Here is an 18,903-nt window from a genome sequence, read left to right on the forward strand (position 1 = left end):
TCCTGAACCTCTTAGTCAAAGTCAGACTCTTCTTTCCCATATTCAAGTCACACCTTATGCTTCAACAGTGTGTTTGTGTTATCTCCTCCACCAGACTGGGAGCTGGGAAAAGAAGCTGATGCTTCTTTGTGCCCTCCACTAATGCCCAGTGCCAGGCACAAACAGATTATTAAGAAAACATGGCAAAACTAGGAACCTGGTTTTTCCTTGTAATTTACATTTTTATAGAGAATCAGAGTTCAAGATTTTGGGGGAAAATTATTTCATGATAAATGAATGAACAAATGACTTAGCAGCAAAATGAAATCACAGGTACAGCCTCTCACTTGTGATCCGGGTCGTCACAGACCTACTACCCAGGAGAGGCTGTGTACCGCCCGCAGACTACAAGTCCCAGAAGGCCTCCTGTCAGCACATCTCTACACGCCCCGCCTCCTCCCTGGGGGTGAGGCTGGGCCGGAGGGCGGAGCCCAGGGGCAGGGAGGCCCAGGGAGCAGCCAGGAGAGTGAAATGCCCCACGCTCTCTGGGGCTCACAAAGCGCAGGCGCAGCAGGTTGGGTGGCCGCAGCATCAAGTAGCGGCCGTTTTGGCAGCAGCATCGCAACAGGTGTAAGGTGGGTGCATCAAGGGGGGCTGGAGAGGGAGCTGGCATCTGGCTCTCTTGTCTGACCTGTGTCAGGACTTAAAAGATGGGAGGGAGCGGCAAGAGAAGCAGTGACAAGCCCGGGACTTCTAACCCAGGTGTGCCAGCCAGCGCTTGCTACGCAGCAATAGGTGTGAGCAAGTGGGGGAGGGGCGAAGGCACCTGCTCGAAAGTAAGTCGCCTTCGAGAACAGAGGGCACCTGGATTCCAATCCAAGCTCCATCATATACATGGACAAGTCACTTGCTATAGCTCAGTTTGTCCATCTGTAAAGTAGAGGTAAAGATCCTACCCATTTAGTAAGGTACCCAACAGAGTTGCAGCAGGGCTCAAGCTTTGCTGCAGGTTGAGTCACCTGGGGATCTTTGAAGACTATGCTTTCCTCCTGTCCCTGACATTCTTATTTAATTGTTATGGGGTAGGACCTGGTTATTGGGAATTTTAAAAGCTCCCACTGGTGTAATGGTTGGAAGCCAGGACTTCTGGGTGTGAATCCTGGCCCCACTGTTTACTGACCAAGCAGATCTGCGCAAGTGACTGGACCCCTCCAGGCCCCAGTTTCCTGGGAATAATAAGGATTGTTGTGAGGCTTCAGTGAGATAAGAAGCACTTGAGAAGTGGACCTGGCGCATAGTACTTGATCATCAATCATAGCTGCTGTTGAACTATTATTTTATACACTTTGTAAAAGGCTCAGGTGGAGTTCAAACATGAGGGTTTTTTTTTAATATCATGAAAGTCTCTCATTCATTGCTATGATTCTAATATTCTCTGCTGCCAGCATTTCAAAATTCCAGGATTTCTAACATTTTAAGAGTTCCTCACTCCAGTCTCTACCTGCCTCATAACACACTTTGATGGATCTAGAAATAAAGGCCAGGGAGAAGGAACTTAGTCAAGGTTGTGAGGCTGAGATTGGAATCCAGGCTCCTGACCCCCACCTCAACACAGCGCAGCGGGTGGCAGCCCCCTGCTGACCCCACAAACACAGTGCTTCCATTATGTGCCTGGAGCAGAGAACGGGGAGGAGACAGGCAGGCTTGCCCTTGTTTGTTTACTTACACTCCTTTAAACGTTTCCTCAGTGGCTCCCTCAGGGAGGACGGGGTGGGGGCTTTTCTCCAGGGAGCTGCTGTGGAGCAGCTGATGAAGCCTGTGTGTCCTGTGGTCCCTCTGACAGGTTCCGCCTGACTCTGCCCTGGAAAGTCCTTTTGAGGAGATGGCCCTGGTGAGGGGCGGCTGGTTGTGGAGACAGAGTGAGTGACCCTGGGCCAAGCCCTTGTCCTGTACCTTGTCCAGGGGCAGGGGTGAGGGAATTGGCTTGTTGGGCCTGCGCAGTGAACCCTTCTCCCAAGAAACCATGCCCCTTTTTATCCTCCCCTCCTTTGCCCAAGCTCTTCCCTTTGCCTGGAATGTCCTTCCCATTCCTGACTGCCTGGTAAACTACTTATTCTTCAAGACCCAGCTCAGATGTCCCCTTTCATGAGGAGCCTTCTCTGACTTCCTCTAACCCCCACTGCAGCCCCTGCTGTAGAACCAACCTGGGTTAAAGGCCCCTTCCTCTGTTCCCAGTGCCTTGTATATACCCCATTATAGCACTGATCTCCCTATAATACAACTGTCTTTACCTGTGGGCCTCAGCACTCCCCCACCCTATACTGGCCCCAGACTGTGAGCACCTCAAGTACAGGAACCGGGTTTAATTCTCTGTGTCCACAGTACCCCTACCCAGAGTTGGCTGCAAACAGGCAAAGAATAAAATGAAAAATGCCTCTGTGCTTTGGAATTTGTAAAGCTCTAAGCAGCTCTCTTATGTGTTTGCCCTTTCCTGTTAAGATTTCCAGTCACAGAATGTCTGAATCTAGGGCTCAGTCTTTCAGACCCACCTCTGACCAGAGTTGTGATCTGAACAAGAGCTGTCCTGGGCTAGGAGCTCCCTCACACCCCATGACCCATTCTCAGTTCATTCAGTTCAGCAAACACTGAGTCCAAGTCCTGCTGGGGGCCGGGACTGCTGCTGTGAGATAGTGACACCCTCTTCTCCCCCCTCATCTGGTGGAAGAGGCAGACACGACACAAATGACTGTCACCTGGGGCTCAGCCTTTTTTTTCCAAGCATGCTCACAAATATGAGTAATAATTGTACACCCTCAGCAGACTGGATGCAATGGAAACTAAGGGTTACCTTAAGGCAAGCACTTGACAACTATTTGTTTTCTGTTAATTCTTGCATAAATCACATTCTGTACTCATATAAAAACAACTTAATATGTTTTCCCTGACAAACTGTACCTATTGAAGGAAATTTCCAATTTGACATGATGTTAAATTTGTGGAGGTGTTTTGTGACACTTAAAAAAAAAGATTTCCAGCTTCCCCCAAGGAAGGAATCTGATCATTCATTTAGCATTCAGCACATTTATGGAGCCTCAACTATGCATTAGGCTCCATGGGAAGCAATGGGTAAGCAAGACCAAGAGAGGCCCTGCTACCATTTCAGGGGGTTACAACACTGGGGAGTGGGGGTAAGGAGACTTGGGAGCCCACCCAGGGCTCCTGCCCCCCCAGCAGGCTCTGTGATCAGCCAGCCTGGTGGATCTGGAATATCACACAGGCTCCATCCTCCGCCGCTGGAAGCGAAATTGGTTTGCCCTGTGGCTGGATGGGACCCTGGGCTACTACCATGATGAGACTGCGCAGGATGAGGAGGACCGTGTACTCATCCACTTCAATGTCCGTGACATAAAGATCGGCCAGGAGTGCCACGGTGAGCAAAGCCCCTTTCTCTCTGGTGCTGTGACTATGGGTATGGCCCTCCCAGTGTCTGTCTGAGAGCACCTGCTGTTCTCAAATGGAAGGCTCTTCGCAGCTTTCAAAGGGCTTCCACAGACATTGCTTCTGGGCCTCTATCAACTCCAGTTCATGTGGGAGTGAATTAAGAAATCAGTTCCTTATTAAATTCCTACCCTGTGCTGAATCTGGGCTCTATGCTGGGGTCATAGAGGTAAGACACAGTTCCTACCCTCTCCAGTGCTAGGAACTAGATAGTATGAAATGAAATAAGGAGGCTCAGAGAAGTTAAGCAACTGGCCCAGAGTCACACAGCAAATCTTGACCAAGGCTAGGCCACAGTTAAAACAGGGTAACTTGGAGATGTACCCAATTAGGGAAGCAGGCAATATGGAAAGATTGAAAGGGTCTAACAAGTTGAGGAGGATTGCAAGGAAAGTATGCGCGATCAGAGGAGGTTGGCAATGGCCAATAAACAAGACCCAGAGAAGTCAGTTCCTGTTCTGGCTCCTGGTTTACTGAGAAGACTCAGGCCTGTGCCCTGTGGAAACCCCACATGTGTCTCCCTCTAGATGTGCAGCCCCCAGAGGGCCGAAGCCGAGATGGCCTGCTGACTGTGAACCTACGGGAGGGCTCCCGCCTGCACCTGTGCGCAGAGACCCGGGATGATGCCATGTAAGCCACTGTGGGAGAGGATGGGGTGGGATCTTGGGGAATAGGACCAGATGCCTCCTGCTGATTGGGCCTTTAGTTCCCTGAAGGTAGGAAAAGGGAACAAAGACCAGTGAACATGGTAGTCTCAATGGAGGCTGGGAAGAGTGGATTTGAATGGCTCATGGTAATTGGTATGGTATCCAGTAAACTCCTGACATGGTCTGGGATGAATGCAGGACTGTTGGGGAAGGGATATGCACACCTGCCTCTGAGGTAGCCCTCATTTTGGGTTGATACAAAGGAACAGACAGCCCCTTGGCATCCTCAGAGGACCCTCCTAGTCACTTCCTTCTGAGAAGATGCCCTGGTTGGGGGACTCCGATCTGAGGGATGGACCCTTACCTACTTAACAGAGGCAGCGCACAGGGCACCCCGATGTCAGATGCAGATCCACACTGTGAGTCTGGGTGTGTCCTCCTCAGGCACTGTTTGCTTCCTCACATTCTTTCCCTTCCTACTCTCTGATGGAGGGTCAGTTGGCCTTTGCATTGTAGGAGAGTGAGAGAGATGGGATGTGTGTGTGTGGGGGGGAGCTGAACTCTGGGTAGACAAAGCACAGAGCCTCCTTGTCCACCCCAGCCAGGTGCCATGGCAACCAACAAAGGCTCAATTGTCTGGTGTCCACTGGGTGTTCCTGGGACTCTGGGGTCAGAGCATTGGGAAACTGTGTTTGTGGGTTTGGGATGTGGAGGTGGGCTGCAGCCGGAGAACCAGCCTAGGCATGTCAGAATCTGAAGACTCCTAAGGGACCACCCCAGCCCAGCTGTCTTTTGTCTAGATGGGGAATCTGGAACCTCTAGAGGGGAAGAGACTATGGACTCAGAATGAATTAGGAGGCTGCAGCTCACCTGAGGGCTTGCCTGTGTGACTGGAGCAGTGGAAGGGGTCACCTTTGTCTAAGGGAATCAAGGGGATCTCCCCCTTCACAAGAGACTGGGGGGCTGGAGGATGGGTTGGAGAGGAAAGTCTAAAACGGGAGGCCCCATCCCCCTTCTCTCAAATTCCCTCCTCATGGTCTGGCGGGTTTGCTTTGCAGAGCATGGAAGACAGCGTTGCTGGAGGCGAACTCCACCCCGGTGAGCCCCCGTTCCCTCCCTGTCTCCTCCCCACACCTAACTGCCATGGAATCATGGGTGACTCAGACTTGGTCTCCATCTGCCTGGAGTTCTCAATTTCCATGTATGCGAGTGAATAGACATGTGCAGACTCAGATGCCCTCAGTCCCAAGAGGAAAAGGATGTAAGACAGGCAACTGGTGCTCAGAGGAGAGAGAGAGGCCTCCAAGAAGGCACTTCAAAAGGGGTGGTATGTGAGCAGGGGGAAAGCGACTGTCTTTTAGGTGTGGTATATCTGCAGTGCCAGCTACTCCTCACTACCATACTGTGAGGTTGGGATTATTCCTCCCTCTCTGCAGATAATAAGATTGAGCTTCATTCATCCATGCAACAAATATTTACTGAGTTCCTACTATGTGCCAGCCACTGTGCCAAGGACCAGGGATCAGAGAGGAGCTAAGGAGATGTGGACTCAAGCCTAGTGGGAAGCTAGATGTGAAGCCATGAATTACATGGTTAGTGAAACCCTTGCAATGGTGGCAACTGCTCTGTCAGAGACAGGCAATGTGCATTTGATTTGTATCCACCTTGATGGCCTGATTCAGGTGGGAGTCCAGATAAGGCTTAAGATGAGACCTGAAGGATAAATAGAAATCAACTGGGTGAAAAGTGTGGGGTGGGGTGAAGGGAACAGCTTTCCAGGCAGAGGGAGCTGCATGTGCAAAGGCCCTGAGAGAAATTAGGGCTTTGGCAAGTTGAAGAACAGAAGGACAGCTGGGGTGGCTGGAGTTCAGGGAGTAAGAAAGCCAAGGGGAAAGGAGGGTTAGCAGGGCTAGGCATTAAAGGCTCTGTTAAGGTTGGTGGTTTCTGCTAAGAACATGGGAAATCATTGAACATTTTTAAGTAGAGGAATGGCATGAACAGATCAGACCAGATTTGTATTTTTAAAAAGATAGTCTGGCTGGTAGGTAGGGAATGATTGTAGAGGGTAAGAGTGGATGCCTGGAGACCAGTTAGAAGACTTGGGGGGGAGGGTATAGCTCAATGGTAGAGTGCATGTTTAGCATGCATGAGGTCCTGGGTTCAATTCCCAGTACCTCTGTTTAAATAAATAAACAAATAGATAAATAAACCTAATTAACCCCCCCCAAATAAAATAAAAAATTAAATTAAAAATAATTAAAAAAAAAAAGACTGGGATAGTGTGCAGGTGACTGACTGGAGGTCTGGATGAAGGCCTTGCTGGCAGAGACAAGCTGATGAAGATAAGACACATTTCACAGGGAAAATATAGCTCAGTGGTAGAGCACATGCTTAGCATGCATGAGGTCCTGGGTTCAATCCCCAGTATCTCCATTAAAAAAAAAAAAAGACACATCTTGGAGATAGTCAACAGAGCTTAGTGATTGATGGAGGTGTGGCTTTGATGAGCTGACCAAAGCCCCCAGCTCAAGGGTGACCCAGCTTGGCCTCAACCCCACCCCCACCCCCTGATTCTGTGCTTGCTCCTTCCACCTGTGGCATGATGGAGCCCCTCTCATCTACAAAGTTTGCTGGGAAGTAGCAGCAAAGCCTTGGATGCATTTAGAAACTCCCTCAGGCATCCATCTTCTCAGGGACGGGCACTGTGCTTGAGCACCTGGCATCAGTTGTATCATTGAATCTTCAACAAGAATGGGTAGGAGTTGGTATTTTTTAGTCCCATTTTACAGATAGGGGAGCTGAGGTTCAGAGGCGAAGTGACTTGTCCAAAGTCTTATGGTCTTAAGTCAATGGAAGAGCCTGTACTGGAACTGAGGTCAGTGAAGTTCTGGGGGAAGGGCAGTAACTGCAGAAGGAGCTACAGGGGCAGAGGACAGGAAATGGTGTGTGCTTGTGTGTGCACACAAGTGGATCTAAGGGCCAGAAGTCTGGCCTGGCTGGAGGGTAACAAATGGATGAAGAAATAGGAGACATGGCCTCTGAGGAGCCACGTCAAAAAAGGCCTTAAAGTCCAGGTGAAGGAAGTGAATTTTATCCTGAGGGTTGTGGGGAGCAATAAAAGGCATTAAGCAGGGAGGGCTGTGGTCAGACTTCGGGGAGCAGACTCAGACTTCTGGGTAGAGGCTATATAAGAGGAGGCTGGGGCAGTGGTCAGCAGGGTGGAGATCCCTGGTTGGGCTAACCTGGCTCTGAGCTCCAAATCTTGCTTATACAGGGCAAATCAGTCCCACGAAGAGGGCAGAAGGAAGGAGGTGAGGGCTGACCGTCTGCACTCTGACTCTATGAAGCTGCCTTGTCCCTTCTCTGCCTGTCCACCTTTCTGCTGCTCTGCTTCCTCCATGTCTCTACTCTGACCTCCTGCTCCACCTCTCAATGCTCTACACACACATGCACACACACACACATACACACATCCCTCTGGTCCCTAGGCTTACTTGAGCTGGGTGTTTGTGCCTCTGTGTTTTTATACCAGTGTCTGTCCATCTCTGAGGGTTCATGCCTGTATCTGTGGGCTTCTCTCTGTCCTATGCCTACACAGGAATGACCTGTGCTTTGTCCCTCCACATCCTGCAGGTTTATACCCTACTCTGGGTGGAGGCTGTAGGAGGTGCCCCTGACCCTGGTTGTTCCAGGGAACAGGGCCGGGGGCACGGCCAGGGGCAAGGCTGGGGTCCAGTGATGGGTGCAGGTGGGTGGGAAAGCAGATCAGAGCTGTTCTGTCCTCCCTGGAGATTGGGAGCCCCAGCAGCCTGAAACAGGTGAAGGTGGGCTATTTCTGGAGAGACACTGCTGATCCTTCTTCTCTGTGTAACTTTAGCAAAATCACTACCTCTTTTGAGCCACCCCCCGTTACCATGGGCTGAGGAAGAAGACGATACCCTCTTGCCTTGCCCAGCTGACAGAGAGCTCTTGCAGGGCCTGTTAAGAGCTCTGAGTCTCTCCAAATGTAGAGGGCCTCTGACACTTCCCTCCCTCCCCTTCTTGGGTTTCTGTGGCTTGAGCAGGCCCCAGCTGGAGCCATCGTCCCTCCCAGGAGCCGCCGGGTTTGCCCCAAGGTCAGGTGTGTGACCCGCTCGTGGAGCCCCTGTAAGGTTGAGAGGCGGATCTGGGTAAGTGCTGGCTCAGTCCTCCCTGCCTCCATTCTGGCCACTAGGATGTGCCTCCAAAACTGGGCCCAGTCCCATCCCTTCCCTGCTCACAAACATTCCATGGCTCCCAGTCACTCACAGGACACCAGCACTGCTTTCAAGGCCCCCAGGATCTGGCCTGGGCCAGACTTGCCCACCCCATCCCCCTCATCCCCTGTGCTCCAACTCCTCTGCTGTACCCTCCGCTCCCAGCTGTGCCAGACCTTTTCCTTCTTTCCAGCCTTTGCACATGCAGTTCTGTCTGTTGCAAAGATCTTTAGTTTCCTTATTTACCTGACAAAGTGATGCTTATCCTCTAAGATCCACCTCAAAGGCTGCTACCTCCTCAGGGAGGGCTTCCCAGACCTCCAGGCATTGTCACTCCCTCTCACTGCCCATTGCACTGATGCTTACTTAGTACTGTTTTCATCTGCCTGACTTCTAGTTCGTTCTAGTTCTGTCTCTATTTTCTAGCTCTGTCTCTAGTCCCCATGGGGACTAGAACTCACTTCAAAGCAAGGATCAGTTTAGATCAACTCTGCCCCTATGAGCCTAGCACAGTGCTGGGTATACAGCAGGTGTGCAATGAGGGCTCAGTGATGGGGACAGTCTATTTTGACCCTGCTTATTCCTGGCACATGAGGGTTGGGCACAAGCAGGCCTCAAGCAGTGCTCACTGAATGAGCCAATGAGATAAATAAAGAGAGGAAGGAAGGAGTAAAAAAAATCTCTTACGGCATCACTACTGCATTTATAATTTAGTCCGTGTCTGTCTCTCCCCTCACCCCCGACCCTGACACACTGTTCCCAGTGCTCAGCCTGGCATGGGGTGGGTTAGAATACCTGTGGTCACATGCAAATTTCTTTTCTAACACAGTGGTGCTCAATGTGGCTGTGTATTAGACTCATGTAAGGGTTTAAAAACAATACAAATGCTCAGATCTTACCTCTGAATGCTCTAATTTTGTAGTTCTGGGGTGGGGACTTGGAAATCAGTGTTTTAAAAAATTTCTCCTGATGATTCTGATGTGCAGAACCACTGAGCCCAGATGTGCTAGGACCACTTAGTTGCATGGACATGGCTTTGCTGGATTCTCGCTGTGCCTTGGCAGTGGGCAGTGTAGGAAAGACTGTCCCCATTTACAGATGAGAAAACTGAAGCTCTGAGAGGCTACATAATATGACCAGGATCACTTAATTAATCAGTGGCAGGGCTGGGAGTCTCAGCCCAGCATTCTGAGGCATCCTGCATACCCAAACTTGTATACAAGTTTGTTTAAAGTGAGGATGCCTAAAAATAGAATTTAAAAAGCTATAAACTTAGTATATACTACAGCTTTTCTGAGGGGAGGAGTCTATTTGCATGTGACCTCCTGATTGGCTGCCCTTGTCCCCATCCAGGTTGGGCCTGAGGAGAGGGAAAGGATGGGGATCAAACTCTTAGGTTCTGTCTGTGAGGTCTCTAGGGGGGGGTCCCCTGCCCTGTTGCCAGGTGACCACATGAGTTTACCTCTGGGCCTCTTAGGCCTGGAGGGTAGAAACAGGTGCTCCATAGAGATATGAGGCGGTGTTTTCCACTGTCTCCAGGGCCTGACAGGGCTACTGGCTCACAGTGGAACTTCAAGGCAGATGCAGGCTCTGGACTGCAACTTCCCTACAGTAAAATTGGGGATCTGAGTGCTTAGATCTCTCTAGCTCCCTCTAGGCATAGAGGTCAGATCTTGGTCACCCCCACTGGAAAGCCCTACTGGATCACCTTTGGGAAGAAGCACAGTAAGGGAAGTAACTTCAGACTGAGCATTGATTGTCTGAGCCTCCTGCATTGCTCTGGGTCTGGTCATTTTTCCTAACTTGAAACTGGAATTAGAGTTGGCTGACCTTAGTTCCACTCTGGCCCTGTATTTGACTCACTTGAGATAAATTCAATACATTAGGCACCTACCATGTTCCAATCAGGCCTAATTAGGCTCAGTCCCTGTGCTTGGGTGGTGGTGATGGTGGTGTTTCTTCAAGTCTGATGGGAGAGACACACCTCACAGGGATACAAACAATGACATCACAGAGTGGTTGGTGCTGTGATGAGGGAAGTCTAAGGGCTGTGGGTGCCCAGATGGGACCATAACAGGACCTGAGGCTCAGGAAGAGTGATACTTGAGTTGAGTCTGAAAGACAAGTTAGGCAGTTGCATGAAAGAAGGTGAGAAAGGGATCCCTATCAAAGGAAGATGGCATAGATATTTGAAATCACAAGGTGTGCTTGGAGAACTCCCCTTTACAGCCAAACTTCTTTAAAGGATGCCATGACATGTTGACTCCATCCCTCACCTCTCAACCATTCTTCAATCCTCCATAGTCTTGCTTCTTCCTCCAACCACTCCTCTGAAAAGAGTTTTTTCAGGCTCACCCACAATCTCCAAGTTGCCAAAACCAATGGCTTATTCTCTTCGCACTGGACAAAAGGATGGACAGAAGAACATATTTAGAAGATAAAATCTTGAGACCTGGTGGCTAATGTGATGCAAAACATGAGTGTGTGAAGACAAGGGTGCCAACCTGACGTCTTGGTTTAAATGCATGGTGGTGGCACTTAGAGAAAAGCATTTATAGAAGAGCAAGTTTGGGGGAATGAAAGGATGATGAAAGATGGAGTTTGGACACCTGGACTTCTAAAGGACCACTTGGACCATTCAGGTGTGAAACTAAGTTAGAGATACAGGGTGCAAGGGGGCCAAGAAGATGGAGCCAGGAGAGAAGGGGCTCCTGCCCTCTCCCAGGTCAGTAGCCCATGGGTAAAATGAGGGGCTTGAATTAGGAGCTTCCATTTAATTCAGCATGGATTTGTTGGTTCTTGCCATTCATTAGGCCCAGCTGGAGGCACAAATGAATCAAAGTCCTTGCCTAGAAGCAGCTCACACTGAGGTGAAGGCAGGAAAGGCCAGGAGGAAGGGTAGGAAAAGAGGCACAAGCATAGTCCACAGAGAACTCAGGAAGAAAAGATTCTTCCTGAGACCAGAAGGCCTTCCTGGAATGGGTGACTTGAGTTAGGCTTTGAGGGGTTGGTAAAAATCTAATGGGGGAGGGAAGGGAGCAGGCAGTCTATTCCTCCCTCCTAGAGAAAACACTGACCATTATTCTCTGAGCATCCATCTCCAGCTCTGTGGTGGAGTGGAGATAATCATGCCTGCTGTAAGGATGAGAAGAAATAACACATGTGAACATCTCCCTCAGGACCTAGTACATGGTGGATGCTTGATAATACTTTAGTTACTTCCCACCTCTACCCTTCCTTTCCCTTTCTTCCTCACCAACCCCCTTTTATTTCCTGGGTCTGGGCCCAGGCCAGGTCCCTCTCTCCATGACTAGGACAGGAGAGAAATCCATTGAGTTTCTCCAAGTGTGACTACTGGAGAGCTGCTAGCAAATATTAGACAATCTACAAAGGGAAGTTGGGAGCCATGGAGAATTTTTGATCAGGGGAGTACTACGTAGGAGACCAGGCAGGAAAACAGCATCACTGGGAGCTAGACTCAGGGGCTGAAGTTTTAGAGGCCAAGGGCCTTGTGGGGAGAAGGGCCCTCCTTCAGGAGCCTGCTGGTCTCTGGGGACCTATTTCTAAACTTGGTGAGGCGGCTCTGTGGGGCCAGAAGGGCCTGAGCCAAGTGTTACAGGTAGGGGACCAAAGCCGGGTCCAGCTCTCTAGCAGCTGACCAGGCAGGGCTCCCCAGGTGCGTGTCTACAGCCCGTACCAGGACTACTATGAAGTGGTGCCCCCCAACGCGCACGAAGCCACGTACATCCGCAGTTACTATGGCCCGCCCTATGCAGGTAAGTCTCCGACCCACCCCTCCCCCTGTCGCAATCCCCGCCCATGGTCTATCAGTAGGGATCAGGTCCCACCCTTTTAGTAACCATGGATTTTTCCCAGGCGGGTCCCTCCGCAAGGCCCTCCCCATCCCAGGCTAAGGATAGCTCTTGGACCAGAGCCCCTCCCTCCTGCAGAGCTGACCTCACCTCTCCAGGCTGGCAACTATTCCCTGGTGGCCCAGCAATACCCGTTTCTAAGTTGATAGCGGCCTCTGGTGGCAAATGTGGGAAAGGCCGCTTCCTCTCGCTTCAGGATCTGGCGGTTGGGAAGGCCCATCCTCAGGTGTGGTCTGGAGGTTATTGGAGATTCTGGTGCTTCTTCGCCGGTCCACTCTGGTCCCACAGTCCCAGAACGTCTGTAGCAGGTTCAAGGCCTAGGAGCTATGGGGACAGAACGCGCGTTCTTCCTGCATCAAGGCCTGTTTCTCTGACTGGGGAGTAAGATAGTGGGCTCAGCGCCCTAATCTTGCTTTGCGCAGGAGTCTAACCGAAGGAGGCAGACAACCTCTCTCTGCTCCCTCCTCTGAAGTCCCAGGCCCTGACAGCGGCGCTCTCTCCGCAGGCCCTGGCGTGACGCACGTAGTGGTGCGGGAGGATCCTTGCTACAGCGCAGGCGCCCCGCTGGCCATGGGCATGCTTGCAGGAGCCGCCACCGGCGCAGCGCTTGGCTCACTCATGTGGTCGCCCTGCTGGTTCTGAGCCCTGGATCCTGCACATAGACTAACAGGCCCATTTCCTCCTTGGCCTCACCCTCTGCCATCCAAGCCCTGTCCCACTTTGGCTCCTTCGTTTCCTTTAGCCTCTTCTGGGCTTGGATCATTCCTCCCCCTCTCCACCCTCACCCCGCACATCAGAAGACGCTAATATCCCAGGCACAAACATAGCTCAAAATCTTTATATCTACCACTAGACACTCCAGATGGACACATATGGATATGTTTCCTCCAAATACACCAGGACACAGAAAACACAAGTCATGGGGTTTCAAGTTCCCCAGGCATTGGAGACACAGGAATCAGGTTCTTTCCTTTGGCAGCTCCAGGCTTGGTGGGCAAACAAGAGTATGCAAACACTTGACAAGGTGGATGAGGGCAGAGAGTGAGGAAGGTAGGCTAGGAGTATGGTTGCTGGCAAGAGTGCAGAGCCGTGAACATGATAGCGTGTCCAAGGAATTAAAAGGGAGTTCATTTGGGCTGGAGCATGGGCAGGGGTCAGATCATGATGGCCCTCCAAGCTAAGGAGCTTGCTGGGTAAGGGGGAGATGTGAGCTTTATGGAGGGATGTTTCATGATTGCACCTATACTGAATATATTGCCTATATTAATACACAAACTCAAAACACTCCCTGAGTTTAGCCTCATCCTTCCCACTATAAGATTTTTGGGTCCCTTGTTCTTTCAGTGCTCAGAAAGCACCCGTTTCCCATGTCAGTGCCTGGGGCAGCAATTGAGCAGAACCTGGGATCCCCTTGCTGGGGGGGGGGGCAGGTGAATCTTTCGAGGACCTCGTCCTAGGTTAGTGCCTCCATCAAGAAATGCATTTCTGGTCCCCAGGAGATTGGCCCTCTGTCCATAGCTATGGCTGTCATCATCTCAGGCTTTGTCTCTTCCATCTGTCTGGGGGAGATGGCAGTGTTCACCTCTGGGGCCTGACCAACCTTTGTCTCAGTCTGGGCTCCCTGTAGGTGGCCTGGCAGTTTCCCCATTTGGTCCCCTTCCAGTCTCTTCCCCCATCCTGTCCCAATCACCAATAGAATTGCTAATATGCCTACACAGTAGCCAGAGTAGCCTGCTAAATTTCCCTTGTAGATTGGGGCTCCAATTGCCCCGCTGAAGAAACTAATAAAGGTGCAGTTGGCTCTAGCCCTGGCTCTGGCTTTGTTTGTTCTCCCAAGAGGCCCTGTCTCCCTGGGACACCTCCATGACTCAGAACCTACTAGTGCCTTCTCTGGTATAGTGAGAAGAGTGTGGATCCTGAGGTCAGGTATAACCAGTGGCAGCATGTTAGCTGAGCAATCTGGGGCAAGTTACTTAACCTTTTTGGATTTTGCTTTCCTCACCCATAAACTGGCAGGTTGAAGCTGGCTATCCCAGGGTTGTGAGAGGAGAGACTTCATCAGGATCTGATCTGATGGGTGTCTCTGAGCTGATGATCAGTTCTGCCCTGCCTGCTTTCTGGGAGTCCTGTGTGTTGGGTCTTTTCCAGTGGGTTCCCATCCTTTCAGAGATGAATCAGAGTTAGACTCCGAGACCAGGTGGCCTGGGAAGGAAACACAACCGTCTTGTATCAGACATTTTGAGGCTGCAAGTAACAGAAACCCCCTGCACAAACTGATTTAAGCCACAGAAAGGAAAACATTGGGCCACATATTTGAGAATTCCAGAAACTGCTTGGTCCAGGAACTCAAACAGTATCACTTAGACTTTGCTTTATTTCCATTTTTACAGCCACTGGGGCTGGCTCATTCAGAGGCTGCAGTGATATTCAGCAAATCTAGACTAATGCCCTCCTTGGTTCAAGGCTAGCTGAGAGAGCTTCTCTTCCTCTAACAGTTCATCCAGAACTTTTATTCACACTGCTGGATATTATCCCAAATTGGGTCTTGTGGCCATCTCTGAATCTACAGTGATCTGGAAAGGATGGTCTAAAACAGTAGGGCTAAGGGGGAGGGTATAGCTCAAGTGCTTAGCATGCACAAGGACCTGGGTTCAATCCCAAGTACCTCCTCTAAAAATAAACGAACCTAATTACCTCCTCCTGCCAAAAAACCCCACAAAAAACAAAAAACAAAACAAAAAAACCCAGTAGGGCTTAGAACAGAGGTGGGGTGGTGTCCCAGAGGAAATTTAGGGCACTGTTTCCAGAAAAAAGATGAATAAATAAGAGCTGAATGGCAAAAATATCAGGTGTCCACCTCAACCATATTCCCAGACACCAGCTTAGAGGGATATATAAACAGCAATGATTCAATGAGGTAAGACAGGAACATGATGCAGTAGGAACTCTAAGGAGGAGGTATCTAACTCTGCTAAGGGGACTGGGGAAAACTTTGGGATAGGAAATGGAAATTTAGGGTGAGCCTTGAAAGATGACTAGGAGTTTGCCAAACAGAGAAAGGAGAACAGATGGAAGAAATGGCATGAGCAAAGGCCTAAAAATATTCTTGTCTTCAGAGCACTGTGAAGTTCAGGAAACATGTCACAGCAGGCTGCATGGTGAGGATGGGTGGTGGCTGGGGCCAGGCTATAGACAACCCTCTACAGCTGGGTTAAGAGTTCTTTTTTCTGAGCACCTATGGCTATCAACAATCCTACTCCAGCTCCAGCTCCAGCTCCAGCTCCAGTTCCAGGTCCCAAAACCCATCCCTCTGCATCTTCTGGCAAAATGCTCCTTCCAATATCTGGAACATTCATCACTTTAATCAGTGGTTCCGCTATAAATCTCTTTGTTGCTCTGTAGTCTGATACATTTCTTTATTTCCTGAAATACACTACAGGCATCCCGCAGCAATCATCAGAAAGAATGATGTATTTTTCAATTGTTGGGCAAGTCAGCTGATAAAATGAGAATTGCATATTTGTTATTCACCTCTCAAATTCAGAAAGTTAATCCAAATGTCATAGAATTCATTTTTCACTTATTTCTATATTAATCTTATGATTACAAAAAAACCTGTGTACTTTTAATTCAATATCAATAAAAACTTTAAAATTACTGATATAAAAAAAAAAATTTGTTATGGTCCTGATGACACCGTGGTTCTTTCTGTTCACCCCGCCAAACAGGGCAAGAGAGATGCCAATGGATGCTCTAAGTGCATTTGCTTCAAAATCTCACCACTAATGATTACAGCATGAATTTATCTTCCAGCTGTTCACTAGACAATTATTAAATTATTCACACACATTAAGACAAACATTAATTTTCACAGACAACACAGTTTAATCTGGAGATGGCCTATGGACCACATGTGGCCCACACATTGTTTTATCTGGTCAGCACAGTGGTCTTTTAAAGTTTTGAATTAAAATGTGGTAACACTACACATCCACCTAAATGGCTAAAGGTGAAAAAGACAGACAACATTAAGTACTGATGTGGAACAACTGGAAATCTCATATGAGTGTAAACTGGTACAACTGCTTTGGAAACTGATCAGTTAAGCCAAACATACGCATACCTCACAACCCATAAATTCTACTCCTAGGTACACCTAACACAAATGTGTACATATGTATAAAATAGGTACAACTATCATAGAAGCACTAGAAAAAACTCAAATTCTACAATAGGTGGATCTATTGGTGGATCTATTTCATTCACAAAATGGAATGAGGATTAATACAATCCAATGAGATATTAATTACCCATAAGTATATGCAAAATCAAGAGTGAATAAAAAAAAACTGCAGTGACAAGAGGAGTGAGGGGTAAGTGGGAAAACAGAGCTACACAATGGCAATTTTCCTGTACCTTATGTGAAGCAGTACAATATTAAGCATATGCTGATAAGTCAAAGACACACATTAGAGTCCCTAGAGCAACCACTGAAAATATAAAGAGGTTAAGCTAAAAAAGCCAATAGAGGAATTTAAAAAGCAGATATAGCAAAGAAAATAAACACTGAAATGGCAGACCTATATCCAAATATATTAATAATTACATTAACTGTCAGTGGACAAAGACTGATTAAGATTAAGAGACAGAGACTGTCAGAATAAACAAATAAGCAAGACCCAACCATATAACTGTGTAAAAAAGACACACTTTAAAATACACAAGTAGGATGAGAGTAGAAGGACAGAAAAAGATATGCCATGTAAAGAGAAAGCATCAGAAAGCTGGAATTATTATTTTAATAGTAGACAAAACAGATTTCAGGATAAAAATCATAAATAAAGAGGGGCATTTCACGAGAATAAAGAGTCAATATATAAGGAAGATGATAGTGCTATAAGAGAGATTTATACCTATAAATAAATGCATACATTAAAAAAGAAGAAAGATCTCAAATCATAATCTAACTGTATACCTTAAGAAATTAGAAAAAGAGCAAACTAAACCCAAAGCTGATAGAAAGAACAAAGTAATAAAGATCAGAGCAGAGATAAATGAAATAGAGAAAAGAAAACAAAATAGAGAAATTCAATGAAACCAAAATCTAGTTCTTTGAAAAGATCAACAAAATTGACAAACCTATAGCTAAGGGGGAAAAAGACAAAAAAAAAAAAAAAAAAAAAAAAAAAAGAGGACTCGAATTACTAAAATTGGACATGAAAGTGAAGACATGTCTACTGATTATACAGAAATAAAAAGGATTATAAAAGAATACTATGAACAATTGTATGCCAACAAACTGGATGACCAAGATACAAAAATTCCACACACCCTACCAAAATTGATTCATAAAGAAATAGAGCAGGGGAGGGTATAGCTCAAGTGGTAGAGCACATGTTTAGTGTGCACAAGGTCCTGGGTTCAATCCCCAGTACCTCCTATAAAAATGAATAAATATAATTGCCCCCCTCCACCAAAATAAAAAAATTAAATAATATAGTAATAAATAAATTTTAAAAATTAAAAGAAGAAATAGAAAATTTGAATAGATCTATAACTAGTAAGGAGATTAAATGAGTAATCAAAAAGCTTCCAGTAAAGAAAACTCAAGACTAGATGGGTTCAATGTGAATTCTACCAAACATTAACAGAATACCAATCCTTCTCAAACTCTTCCCCCCAAAATGAAGAGGAAACACTTCCTAACTCATTCTGCGACAGCAGCATTACACTGAAATCAAAGCCAGACAAAGACAATATAAGAAAGTTTAAAACCAATATTTATGAATATTGACGTAAAAATCCTCAAGAAATTACTAGCAAACCAAATTCAGCAGCTTATTAAGAGGAATGTACACAATGACCAAGTGGGATTTATTCCTGGAATGCCAGGATGGTCCAAAATATGTAAATTGCTCAATGTGATACAATGCATTAATAGAATAAAGGGGAAAAAAAAAAACTATGATCATCTCAATTGATGCTGAAAAAGCATTTGATAAAATTCAATACCTTTCATGATAAAAACACCCAATAAACTAGGAACAGAACTTCCTCAACATAAGAACTGCATATGAAAACCCACAGCAAATATCATACTCAGTGGTGAAAGACTGAAAGGCTTTCCCCTAAGATCAGAAACAAGACAGGATACCTATTTTACCACTTCCACTAGAAGTTGTAGCCATAGCAATTAGGCAAGAAAAAGAAATAAGAGGCATCCAAATTGGAAAGGAGGAAGTAAAATCATCTCTGTTTACAGATGATATGATCTTAAATGTAGAAAACCCTCTATGTCCCACAAAAAGTTGTTAATAAACAAATTTAGCAAGGTTTCAAGATACAAAATCAACACAAAAATCAGTTGCATTTTATATGCCAGTACCGAACAATCTGAAAAGGAAAAGGAAATTAAGAAAAGAATTCTACTTACAATAGTATCAAAAATAATAAAATGTTTAGGAATAAACCTAACCAAGGAGGTGAAAGATTTGTGTGCTGAAAACTGAAGCACTGCTGAAATAAAGTAAAGAAGACATAAATAAATGAAAAGTGCTATGGTCTGAATGTGTTTGTACCCCAAAATTTATACATTAAAATCCTAACTCCCCAATGGTCTGGGAAATATGGGTGATGGTGTTATCTTTCCAGGCCAATGCCAGAGCAAAGGAA

At 47.3% G+C, this 18,903-nt stretch overlaps 1 protein-coding gene across 2 annotated transcripts; it reads left to right on the forward strand.

Moving 5' to 3' along the window:
- The first annotated feature begins 479 nt into the window (after positions 1 to 479).
- On the forward strand, positions 480 to 15,291 carry PLEKHB1 (pleckstrin homology domain containing B1). Of its 2 annotated transcripts, XM_010989341.3 has the most exons (8): positions 480 to 614; positions 1,823 to 1,898; positions 3,257 to 3,409; positions 4,005 to 4,107; positions 5,183 to 5,222; positions 8,189 to 8,293; positions 12,036 to 12,135; positions 12,737 to 15,291. In XM_010989341.3, the coding sequence occupies exons 2-8, from the start codon at positions 1,862 to 1,864 to the stop codon at positions 12,871 to 12,873; spliced, it is 675 nt and encodes a 224-aa protein (XP_010987643.1). In that variant the 5' UTR covers positions 480 to 614; positions 1,823 to 1,861; the 3' UTR covers positions 12,874 to 15,291. The 2 variants fall into 2 exon arrangements, with proteins under 2 accessions (XP_010987643.1, XP_010987647.1); XM_010989345.3 differs by lacking the exon at positions 8,189 to 8,293.
- The last annotated feature ends 3,612 nt before the right edge of the window (positions 15,292 to 18,903 follow it).

The sequence above is a fragment of the Camelus dromedarius genome, chromosome 12 (assembly GCF_036321535.1).
Source record: "Camelus dromedarius isolate mCamDro1 chromosome 12, mCamDro1.pat, whole genome shotgun sequence".
Classification (NCBI taxonomy): domain Eukaryota; kingdom Metazoa; phylum Chordata; class Mammalia; order Artiodactyla; family Camelidae; genus Camelus; species Camelus dromedarius.

Excerpts from the sequence above, each read along its gene's own strand:
- PLEKHB1 (XM_010989341.3), top strand. The coding sequence starts at position 1,862 with ATGGCCCTGGTGAGGGGCGGCTGGTTGTGGAGACAGA. Across the intron at positions 5,223-8,188 it reads TGGAGGCGAACTCCACCCCG|GCCCCAGCTGGAGCCATCGT; the intron begins GTGAGCCCCCGT and ends TGGCTTGAGCAG. Across the intron at positions 8,294-12,035 it reads AGGTTGAGAGGCGGATCTGG|GTGCGTGTCTACAGCCCGTA; the intron begins GTAAGTGCTGGC and ends AGGGCTCCCCAG.